Genomic DNA, 12,183 nt, shown 5'->3' with positions numbered 1-12,183 from the left:
TGCTCATCCATAGTTATTTTTATGTATAAATTTGTATCAATGTTTTTAAATCAATGAAAACAATAAAATGATTGTATCATCAATGCAGTTTGGAGTGAGAAAGACAATAACAATCGTTTTCAGCCGGAAGTGTTTTAGGAATCTTTGAAAATGTTGCTTATTATGAATCTGATCCTGGGAGGGGCTGAACGCTTTTAGTTCCCAATGATTGTAATGGGAGTGGAGGGGGCTCAGCATCCTGTACAAAGTATGCTCAGTGTCTGGCAGGATTGGATTCTATCTGATCAACAGCCTTTCAAAGCTAATATTGTAGTATTATCACAATACAGTAACAAGGATTTTTTTCTTATGATAATGCTGTTACACAAGGCTATTGTTGCCTGTACTCCTTTCCCCGGAATTCTGTCATAAGTAAACTAATTTGCACACAATAGTATGCAGTTTACTTGGTTTCCAAGAAGGTTTAGCTTCCTATAATTAAGTTTGGACTGTATGCCTTCAACACATGGATTTAAGAACCCTGATTCTTCATCCATACCAGATCTATAGCAGTTCGTCTGAAAAAACCAAGCGTGTGTTTTCAAATGATCAAACTTTATCGCAAGTTGTTTCTGTACCTCTCACAAGTCAGAACTTCAGGGAAACAGGTCACCTTCAGGAAGGCTCGGTCCTGAAATCTGTCGTCACTAGTTGCAGAATGTATTGTTGTAGATGAACTACAGTCCTCCTTATCTCCATGACTCAAGGATCCAAGGCTGCTTGAAGTAGAAGTTTCCATTATCTGATTAGGCAGAACAGCCTGCTTTGGATTCTCATGCAAAGATGGATTGGATGATCCATCTGCCAGGGGCTAGGGACAAAGAAAATGTATGTGGTTCATACCAAATAATATTAAGACGATGAGCAGCTCATGAGTACTGGATACTTTCACAATTTTTTGCAATACTGTATACAACAAAATGTCTATTCAGAACTTATGTTTTTAACTGGGAAATATGTTTTTCTATTAAATTATGAACATATTGCCTGTTTAAGGGACAGATCTTGCAAAGTGCTAAATGTCTCTTGGGCCAAAGTCAATGGAAAACTTCCAGTTGACTAGAGTGGAAACTGGATCAGGCCCATGTGAAGTGCTGAAGATTTCCCTCCCAGTTGAGGACAGCTAGCACCACATAGGATAAGGCCTGTATCAATTTGCTATAAATAAAAAACCCACTGTAAGGTAAGAGGCTTAATAGTAAATTTCTTCCAGTGTTTCCCACTCTACAATTTACAGTCACAGAATGATTGTCACTTCTTTTCACAAACAGTCTAAACTCTTACCCTAAATTTTTGATTGATTGGATAGACGACTTTTGCTTTTAATGCAAATGCTGTGATGTTACTGTTCAAAGACGACTCATTTCCCTGTATGGAAACAACAGAAAAGTACTGTAAGCTTAAGTAAGAACAGCAGCTATGATTAGATCTTTAGCAGAAGTTCCATGCAGCCCTTTTGGTTGGACAGCTTAGGAATTTTATTGATCACAGATTGTTTTTGGACTTACACTCTGACACAAACCGTCTTCTCATGGTCCAGGTCAGAGCATGAAGCCCAAAGAAGAGGAGAACCTTCTATGGTTTTGTAATTGTTTTGGAAGTTTATTACCACAGCTCCATCTCCAAAAAAAGAACTTTGCTCCAGCAAGTGATGATAGACCATAGCTCATTTTCCTTCTCTTCCCCGCCCCCCCCCCCCCCCAGTGAAAGAGAAATCCAGTTTTCCTATGAGATTTTGAAATTACTTTAATATATATGGCTAATGGAGATGCCTGAGGATAGGCTACCATGGTCTGACTAGGAATTTTGAATTTAAATACAGAAACAATAGATGAAATAAAACTAAATTAAGTAATTTTTTAAGAATGACTTAAAATATAAATACTGGAAAACCCTTAACTATGCCCCGAGAAAAGACAGAGGTTCTTTCAAAAGGACTTTTTATAGATAATATATTCTGTTCAGCCTGTTGGCTGCAAATTACAGCCAGTCAGACTTCCTGTTCTTGCTTTTTAGTTCATTTCTTCTTCACACATAGCTGCAGTGTGGTGATCAGCTTTGGGTTACACAAAGTACACTGGGAATGTGGGCTACATACAATAACTGAGACTGTTTCAAACAAAGTTTTAGGAGGGTTTTTAACTCTTGCATTTCTTGTATTACTAATGGAACAATCTGGTTTGCTGAAATGTATGCAGTTGCTAGTTCCAGGATTTTTGTAAGAAATGGCAAGGCACTAAGGGAGCCCAACAACAAACACTGAAATGAGCAGAGAAAATCAAAATGGGTCATGCATTGTGGCTGCACATAATGTCAGTTTCACTTCCAAACTTTATTTTTTGTTTCAACAACAAGTGCAAGACGTAGAGGGCCAGGCAGCTAGACAGTCATACCCCTGCTCACACTGAGTAGTCCCACTGATTTATATGCATATATGCATGGTGTAGGAGACGATTGCAATGGATAAGTACTAACCTAACCAAGCACATTTTTCATCTATGCTAGTTAATGACTTGGTGGCTTAACCTTTGAACACCTTTTGTCAGCAGTAATAGGAACAGATTGGCTTTGTTTAAGAAGTGGTTAGGCAGAGAGGGGTGAAACACCCTTCAAATAACAAGGCTATACACGAAGGGCTTGTCTACGCTGGCAATTCACAGTGCTGCAACTTTCTTGCTCAGGGGGTGTGAAAAAACACCCCCCTGAGAGCAGCAAGTTTCAGCGCTGTAAAGGCAGTGCCCCAGCGCTGGGAGCCGCGTCTCTGGTGGAGGTGGTTTTGTTTAGAGCGCTGGGAGACCACACGGGCCACGTTAAAGCACTGCTGTGACAGAGCTTTAGCTTTGCCAATGTAGACTAGCCCTAAATGTGTTACAGAAGTGCTCTCATATTTGTGACATGTCTACTATAGAAATTACTGTAGTTAAGGGCCTGATTCTGCCCTTCAATGGGACTACTGCTATGCATGAAGCTATGTACATGCCAAAGTATTTGTACAAGACTGGGGCACATGACTTACAAGGAGAGGCTGAGGGAACTGGGGTTATTTAGTCTGCAGAAGAGACGACTGAGGGGGGATTTGATAGCTGCTTTCAACTACCTGAAGGGGGGGGCGGTTCCAAAGAGGATGGAGCTAGGCTGTTCTCAGTGGTGGCAAATGACAGAACAAGAAGCAATGGCCTCAAGTTGCAGTGGGGGAGGTCTAGGTTGGATATTAGGAAACACTATTTCAGTAGGAAGGTGGTGAAGCACTGGAATGGGTTACCTAGGGAAGTGGTGGAATCTCCATCCTTAGAGGTTTTTAATGCCTGGCTTGACAAAGCCCTGGTGGGGATGATTTAGTGGTTGTTGGTCCTGCTTTGAGCAGGGGATTGGACTAGATGACCTCATGAGGTCTCTTCCAACCCTAATATTCCATGACTTTCCCCCAAAGGAAAAACTAATCATTGATATGAATAGAAAATATTTTCTGTTCACGACTAGTCCAAGAACACTCAGCCATTCAGCCATAAATTTGTCATCTATCTTGGACACATCTGAAATGAGAATTCATTTCCCATCAGAACTTTACAGTACATTTAAAGTGTCTATAACAAGTACTGGCTAGTTAAAATGCTTGTACCTACTTCCATTTGCAAGCTAATGACTGGGCCAGCTAGACAGGACCGACATGCTGTGGGTGAGCATAACTTATTTTTTATAGGCAGAATGAGGAGCACAGTTTAACTACACATTTTTAAAACAGTTGCATTCCTGACTCCCTTTACTGTGTGGAACGCAGCCAACTCAGTTTTAAATGAAAGGCAGTGAACTGAGATCATCAAAGTAATTCCTTTGATTCCTTTACACATTTTGTGGGTTTTGCAATAGTGGATCAACTCGTGACTAAGTTGGAGTACATAAGCCCCTGGTACCACTACGGGGGTGCTCCAGACCAGTCTGTCAATCCTACAGACAGCCATATGAACATCTTAGTAACTACTGGGTCCTATGGAGCTGCAGAAGGGGGTGTAAAATTAGCTCCTCTCCCATCGACCAGTCACCTGCAGACCCTGGCCTCTGTATCTCCCACGATCATGGAGCTGCAGTAACCCCACCAGAGCATCCTGTGAGTGGGGAAAAACGTGGGCCCTAGCAGAAAGGGAGGCTCAATCAGACCTCTTCAAAAAACCCAAACCTTTTGAATTTTTGGTTGTGAGTTGTTGAATTTCTGCTCTCCCTGTTCTCAATTGTCTCTGGAGGGGGTTCCTTGCTCCCTGATAGTCCTCTAGTCCCAGCTGCCAGCTCTGGTGTTTCAACAGGGTTGTTCATTTGACCCTGCACTCTGTCTTCATTTGTCACTGGAGAGACTGCTGCCCATGTATGGAAGTCTGAGGAGGGTAGGTGGAGGGCTAGAAGACATAGCTAAATTTGTGGAGATTGCAGGGGAGCTAAGGCAAGTTGGATTTGCTGAATGGGTTGGGGTAAAATGAGGCAAACTGAGCATATGTGTAATCTGCCTTAACTACCCCCATATTCCACACAGATTACCACCCCACCCCCCCACAAGCTTAGCTGCCTAAGCTTCCAAACTTCCAAATACTCCCCAGATACTCTTCAGATGTCAAAATTTGTTCAGCTCAATGTCTTACCCACACCACTGCTTGGGAGGGAGTGTATTGACCTTATATGACCATTGACATTATATTCTTCCACTTAATGTAAAGATAAATTCGATGTATTCCAGAAACAACTCTGCCATACGAGCCAGAGAAAGAATCTCATCAGTATAGTTTTCTTTTAAAGGGTTATGAAGTAAACACTCTGTAGCATGATAAAAGTTGACCTGCCCTTCATATTCAAAGCCTGTCACTTAAAAAATGAATGAGCAAACCTGTACCCACATGCACAGAAACAGGTCAGCTAAAATACATGGAACAATAGGATTGCAGTAGAGCAGGACTGAACCCTAAGAATCCAACTCCCAGTATCTAAACAAACTGAGTGGAACCTTAACATAGCAGTTTTGTGATCCATTTTACACAGAAGCTGGATATTTTTGCCTCAGTCCTGCAGTTCTTACTCAAGAAAGAGTCCTAGTGAGTTCCATGGGAGTCTTGCCTAAGTAAGGGCAAGAGCAGTGGTTCTCAACCTTTCCAGACTACAGTATCACTTTTAGGAGGCTGATTTGTCTTGCATACCCCAAGTTTCACCTCACTTAAAAACTATTTGCTTACAAAATCAGACATAAAATACAAAAGTGGCACAGCACACTGTCACTGAAAAATTGCTTCCTTTCTCATTTTTACCATATAATTATAAAATAAATCGATTGACATATAAATATTGTACTTACATTTCAGCACATAGTATATAGAGCAGTATAAACAAGTCATTGTCTACATGAAATCTTAGTTTGTACTGACTTTGTTAGTGCTTTTTATATAGCCTGTTATAAAACTAGGCAAATATCTAGATGAGTTGATGTACCTCCTGGAAGACCTATGTGGATTAAAGACTTGATGCTCTAGTCCAGTGGTTCTCAATCTTTTATAGTAAACTTCCCTAGTTTAGTGGATTTGTGCAATTAGATTACAGGCTCCTCTTCAGCTGTGAATTCTAATAAAGTCAGAAGAAAATGCTTCACAGGAAATACCCAAATTTGCTGGGTGCTGGCAAGGTAGTTGTGGGAAAGAAGTGGGAATATTGGCTGCTACCCTCAAATTTGTAATATGATGGTAGAGTGGGAAATAATTCCAGTGGATTTGAATGGGAATTTTGCCTGAGTAAAGACTGTTAAATTGTTCCAGGTAAATGTAAGTGAAATCATATTTCCAGGTATCAACAGATTATCGGTTCAGGGCCCTTATTCCTTTGTTCACTGAGTCTCTGATTTACTGTGTTCAGTTTCCAATCTCTTTATTACATCTGTATGGAAATTATCATAACTTTTGAAGAGCCAGATCCCAAGCCTGCTGAAATCAACAGCATTTGGATCAACTGCTAATTAAGCAGGCTAGAATATCAGACAAAACAGACGTCTACAAAAGGAATAAATTCTTACTTCGAGCACCATTTCCTTCTCTGACATTCGAGTTTGTGTTTTCTTCTTTCTGGGTAAGCGTACATTTTCATCAAGATGTCCGTGTACATCCGAGTGAAAGCTTTCCAGAAGCCTTTGGGAATCATCTTTCTGAAATCCCAAAGCAGGAAAATAAAATAAAATGCAACTCAAACCACCTCCTCGATTCATCTGACATCTTAGATGGTCCTGTTTTATTTATAGTAATATCCTGTGCAAGTTACAAAGTAGGTACAAATGATTATTTTAGACAAATTATTTCAGTTTTCTGAAAATGAGTAATAAGCTTACAGACTGAGGAAACATGTTTTAGTTTCTTTCTGCATTGGATTTACTCTCCTTCCCCAGAGCTGGAGACTTGGCCCATGGAAAGGTGAAAGACTCTGGTAATTGTACATTCAGTGCCAAAAAGCCTCCTTCCCACCCCCACCCCACAGCATCAAATGACTGCAGTATTGAGGAGCAGCAATGGAACTACTCATGTGACGAAGTTACACAGGTGCACACAGTGTTTTGGACCCAAGTAATGGACTAGGAAAAATTAGTGAGAATAGACCATGCACCAGGTATAGGGTGGGTCAGAAAAGCTACAAGTTTGAAACCATCAGTGCTTAGGAAACTCCAACCAGTACAGAATGCTGTAGTGTGTCATCTCAGTAGTACGGGCTACTGCATTCACATCAAACCTGTCCACCACTCTCCAGACTAGCTTCCATAGACTAATGAGTCAAGTTCCAGGTCTTGGTCTGTATCTTGAAGGCACTCAGTGATGTGGGTCTAGGATATCCAAAAGATCACCTAAAGCTCTTGGATGAGGACCATTGTTCCATGCTGCTTCTCAGTGAAATGTTTTTTAATAAGGGTAAATCCCATTGATGCAGGTGACAGAACTTTCTGAAGGGGGGAGGGGAGAATCTGAGACTAGGGAAAGGATATCTGGGGGAGCTAAGGACCATCACCAACTTCCACTCCAAGTGTAAGGTGCATTTCTTTGACCTGACTTCTCTTACAATCATATAGCAACATATATATTAAACAAAACCACGCACCAAAACCTCCACTGTATGCACTTTTTCCCTGCAGAGAAGATGAGAGAACAAACCACACTTGACATATGGCATAATAAACTTTAACAGGAAGGCATTCAGATACTACGGAGGTGAGCATGGTATAAGAACCTATACAGAATGTGATAATATGGTACTCATGTAGCATTCATGCAAGGTTCATGCACTTGGCAACATTCAGGGCACACCCGGAGTGTTGTGTAGGAGCAGTGCACACACGGCTCCTCTCAAGGGCATGAACCTTGGAATCTCGCCCAGATGACCTGAACCGTGGGAAGCCTCCCAGGACTGGGCTCAAGGCCCGAGAGCAAGGAATGCGGTAGATAGAAATTGGTAAATAAGAATATTATACAAAGCCAGTGTATTCCTTTTATCTGTTGGAGTATGTAATGTGCGGGGGGAGAGAGAGAGAAATAAAGGAGAGGGTGGAAAAGCTGACAGGCGGAGCAACCCGTCGGCAGACCAGCCTGCTTGCTTGCTTAAAGCTTGTCCTGTCTTGTATTTGAACCGCAACAGTACTCAGTTTAGGGAAACATGATGGTTCAATGCTTTTTGGGGGGCGGAAAGAAGAAGAGGGGCTCTGCAGCCCCTGCAAATGCCCTTCAAAGTACCTACAGTGACTTCATTTCCATCTCCTGCCGCATGTCTCCATTTTACTGGCTGTTTGTTGAGCTGTTGAAAAGATATTGCCAATGCCACTTTTCACCTCTCAGTCCAGTCTTGTTATAGAAACTTAAACTCTCCTTTTAGTAGTTGACTGGTCGCACAATATAGAATGTAATTAGTTCTTTTAGTACCTTTCCATATTATTCAATCCCTCCAGCCCCTACTTATCCCAATCATTTTTGTTGTTTTCCACCGACTTCCCTCCCGCCATCTCTCAGACACTAGAGGTGTCCAGAACGGTACCTCATATTCTATATACAATTTTATCAGTGCGAGATAGTTTAAAAAAAAAAAAAGCTTTCATCTTCCTAGTACGGTGACAAGATGTTCTTGCACATGTAGCCCAAAAGAGGCATTTGCTTTTCTTGTCTCATATATCCTTGCAAGTTCACAGTTTGCGGCCCACTTTCAGCCATAGTATTTCTCACCAATACTATTCACAAGCATTTCTTTCCCACTGAACACCTATAACTTGGATTATTTATCCCCAGTGAATACTTGCATTTTTCCAAGTTGAATCTCTTTAGTTCCTTCCCACATTTATCACCCCATTAGCTCCCTCCTTTCCATTGCTTTTTGTCCTCCCAATGTATTATGAATGTAGTTAACATGCCATTTCACCTCTTCTTATAGATCACTAATAAAGATGTTGAATAAAATAAGATCTAAGAACAATCCCGGTAGTGCCTCATCAAGCTAATCTACCAGAATCTTGTGACTGGACAAGCTCTATCTCAACAAGGAAGTTTGCAGGTACAGGGTAAAACTGACTGGAGGATATTACAGAAGAACAGAACACTGCTGGAAGGCACTGGCAATAATGACTTCTTTTTAAATACTCATACCTTATGACCACAGTATCGGAATGACTAGACAGGTGAAGACAGCAAAAGGATAACATTTGTACTTTGCTATACTGAGCCAAGTGTGACAACAATATAAAAATTGAGGTATTGACTCAGAGAAGCTTCCACCTCTATAGGATGCATTGATCTCGTACCTGAAGTGCATCCATTAGCAGGCAAAAGCATGGCTTCAAGCAGAGTTTCATATCTTCCTCTTGAAAGCAGATGGCTACACAAGTATTCTTCTCTCCCACCAGGCCTAATTATGATCAGTCTTGTTCTGTGTGTGTGTGGAGTGGGTTAGTTATCGTTGTAAAAGAGGTGTGGCTAAAGAATAACAAACCACCCACTGACTGCAGAGAGAACACTCTGCATGGCACTGGATCCTCCAACTCTGTAAGTGCCAATCACTGTTACATTAAATTAACTCAATATTATAAAGGTCTAAGTCTGATGCAAAAAAAATCAATAATGCTGTTCTCTGAAAATAACCTGGTGTAGTATAAATAATTCTATGGATATATACAATGTAAATAATGCTGGAGTCTCAAGAAACATTTGTGATAAAGAGCAAGGAACAACCAGGGTTACTTTTTAAAAGATGATGAAAATGTACATAGCTCTCCAAAGAGGACTAAAATCAGAGAAGTACATGTTAAACATCAGAAAGAGCATGTGCTTTGGAAAACACTACATAACAGTTTCACCCCAAGCAAGTTGTAAAATGTAGACAATATGCCTCATTATTATTCTACTTCTATATTTCTAAAACACCATGGGATCTAGGTGCATAGTCTCAGTTTAAAAGGGAGAGTTCTCTCCATTCTTCCATTCATTTTGCTGCTTTGTAAGTGGAATTGTTCTTGTTTCCGGGAGAAGACATTGACGGCTATTCTGTGGTCAATGTTATCTCAGGAAGACATCTGCAAACCAGGCAAGTCTTCCGTTGTGCCCTAAAGTGAAAAGCCAGAGGCCATGTCCGTACAAGAAAAGTTTCAGCGGATTAGCTAAATCGATTTTAAATTAATCTAATTAAACAGGTCTCTCTCGTGTGTATAGCGTCTGCAGAGCAACAACTAAACTGGTGCAAAACTCCTAACACACACCTACTTAAATGAGTTTAATCCTTGCTTAAATCCCAGCTTGTGTCAGTACATTACCAAATGAAGCTAAATTCATTTAAGCAAGGATTAAATCAGTTTAAATGCATGCATCTATATTAGAAGTTGGATAGTTGAGAGTCTGTAGCTGAGAATGTTAGGCTACCAAGAGTTTCACTTGAGACTCTGTCAGCCTTATCACTCCTGTTGATTGGGGCTGCTGAGGTGGGTGACAGAGAAAGAGACACTTGGATACAGACTGGCTCCAGTCGATTGAGGGCTTCATCTGCTAGAAACAGGCTCTTGATGAAGATCCACTATTGGATAGGGAGCCAGCAGAAAATGTAGAAAACTGGTGTGATGTCCTCATGTCTGTCTAAATATCCCAATAAGCTGGCTGTTGTCAGGCCATCTGAAATGTTTGTATGGCCTTCAGCTTGAGTCCCCTCCCCACACACACACATTCTGTCTAGATACTTTTACAGCCCTCATCTCTGTAGTACCTGAACATCCTGGAGTACAATGTAGTAGAGAACACCCTGACGGAGTGTAGTGGAAAGGTGCATATGTGGACCAGAATGGGTAGTTTGCAGTAGTTAAGAAAGGGCACATTTTCCAATCGAGGTGAAATTGGAAAATGGCACTTCTGGGCCGCTGCTTTTTGGTGTCTAGGAGCAAGCAAAAAGTCTCAAAGGAACCGCAGGCTGTGCCCCTTCTTGACAAATAGAGTAAATACATCTTCAATGGGTGATGGAGTCAGACCTGCACAGGTCCTTTAACTACAACCTAATTCCTACCTCTGTTTTACAGACTGAGTTTGAGATAGCTGCTTTTCATCCAGGTGCTTATCTTATCTCATAAGTAATGTTACTGACATATGGGGTCCCAAAAGGTATCCCGTTGTTATAAGTGAAAACTCCGATTTGATAGCATGATAATGTTCTAATTCAGATGCTCAGTGCCAAAACCCAGCTTGACCTAGCTAAGTTCAGTTGCTCACAGTGGCTCTTGCAGTGTTGTTGCCCCATGATATCTGGTAACTGGCGTTATTGTGGTGGACTAGAAGAAGCTGCATCTGTATTAAATATAGATGGTAAAACTGAGGAGTGAAAAATTGCCCAGATCAGCGTTTGTCAAATGAGCAGCAAAGGCCTCCTGGGCGGGGATGGAAGAGGGTGGAGGGGCGGTGAAGCAGCAGTTGGGCCCTGCCCCGCTCTGGAGCCCAAATTGGCAGAGGAGCAGGCAGCCAATGTGAGTTCCCCACCTTCCTGCAGACAGTGGGGCTCGGGCTTCTGGCTTCAGCCCTGGGGTGGTGGACAGCAGGCTCCGGTGATGAGGCTTGAGGCTCCAGCTATGTGGCAGTGGGCTCTGACCCTGGGCTCACCACTCCCTCCATCACTGCTGGCCCCCGCTGCCTCTTCTCCGGCTCTGGGCTTTGGCCGCACAGCAGCAGGCTCCATCTCCGGCCACGCAGCTCCGGCTCCGGCCATGGGACCCCAGGATTTGGCTGTGGGCTTCAGGCTTTGGCTCCAGGCTCTGGCCCCAGGCTCGTACCCCTCCATCACCCCAGCCCCCGCTATGTCCTCTGGCTCTGAGCTTTGGCTGTGCGGCAGCAGGCTTTGTCCCCTGGGGTTCAGCTGCGGGGCCCCAGGATCTGGCCATGGGGTATTGGGCTCTGACCATAGGCTCATGACCCTCTGCCTGTCATCCCTGGCCCGCACTGCCTCCTCCATCCCAGGCTCCAGCCGCAGGACCCAGGATCCAGCCATGGGGCTTGGGCACTGTTCCTTGGCTCGCCCCCCCGGCCACTGCTGTGTACTCTTGTCCTGGTCCCCGGCCACAGGGTTTCGGGCTCCAGCCTGGCCCCTGGGCTTCAGCCCCGGGCTCACTTCAACACCCCTCCCATCGCTGCTGGCCCCCACTTCCTGCTCCAGCCCCTGTTCCATCACCCCTGGTCCCCGCTGCCTCCCCACCCACTCATTTCCCAATCCAGGGCTTAATTTGTCCCCCAGTTTGCTGGGACTGAGTAAATCTGCTGTGAAAAGTGATATTTGTATGTTTGTTAATATCACTTTTCACTGCCTCCCAGCTAGCTAGCAAGCCTGCTTCTGTGAAAAATGATATTAACAAACATACAAATATCACTTTTCACAACAGCAGACTTACTAGCTAGCAAGTCCAAAAAAACAAAACAAAAAAACAAACCAAACAAACCTAAAGAAACAACAACAAAGAACTTGCAAAGCACCTTATTTTTGTTTCTATTCTGTTTAAGTCCAGTAAAGAACAGAGACAACTGTACACTATTTTTATTATTGAGTTTGCAAAAAAAAAAAAAACCAACCCCAAACCCCTGTATGATAAATTACAATGATTTGGACATGTATATATGCATATTTATTTATTTA

At 42.6% G+C, this 12,183-nt stretch overlaps 1 protein-coding gene across 3 annotated transcripts in view; it reads right to left on the bottom strand.

Moving 5' to 3' along the window:
- Nucleotides 1–12,183, bottom strand: part of EVC (EvC ciliary complex subunit 1) — an 80,250-nt gene that overhangs the window by 66,388 nt on the left and 1,679 nt on the right. For all 3 annotated transcript variants that reach the window (XM_073342536.2, XM_073342535.2, XM_073342534.2), the window contains exons 2-4: nt 6,080–6,208; nt 1,324–1,407; nt 618–850 (exon numbers count right to left, since the gene is read on the bottom strand). In XM_073342536.2, coding sequence (XP_073198637.1) covers nt 618–850; nt 1,324–1,407; nt 6,080–6,208 — 446 coding nt within the window. The remainder of the gene's footprint in view (nt 1–617; nt 851–1,323; nt 1,408–6,079; nt 6,209–12,183) is intronic.

This window comes from Lepidochelys kempii, chromosome 4 (genome assembly GCF_965140285.1).
Source record: "Lepidochelys kempii isolate rLepKem1 chromosome 4, rLepKem1.hap1, whole genome shotgun sequence".
NCBI lineage: Eukaryota > Metazoa > Chordata > Testudines > Cheloniidae > Lepidochelys > Lepidochelys kempii.
This window is presented reverse-complemented; position numbering and strand designations above follow the sequence as displayed.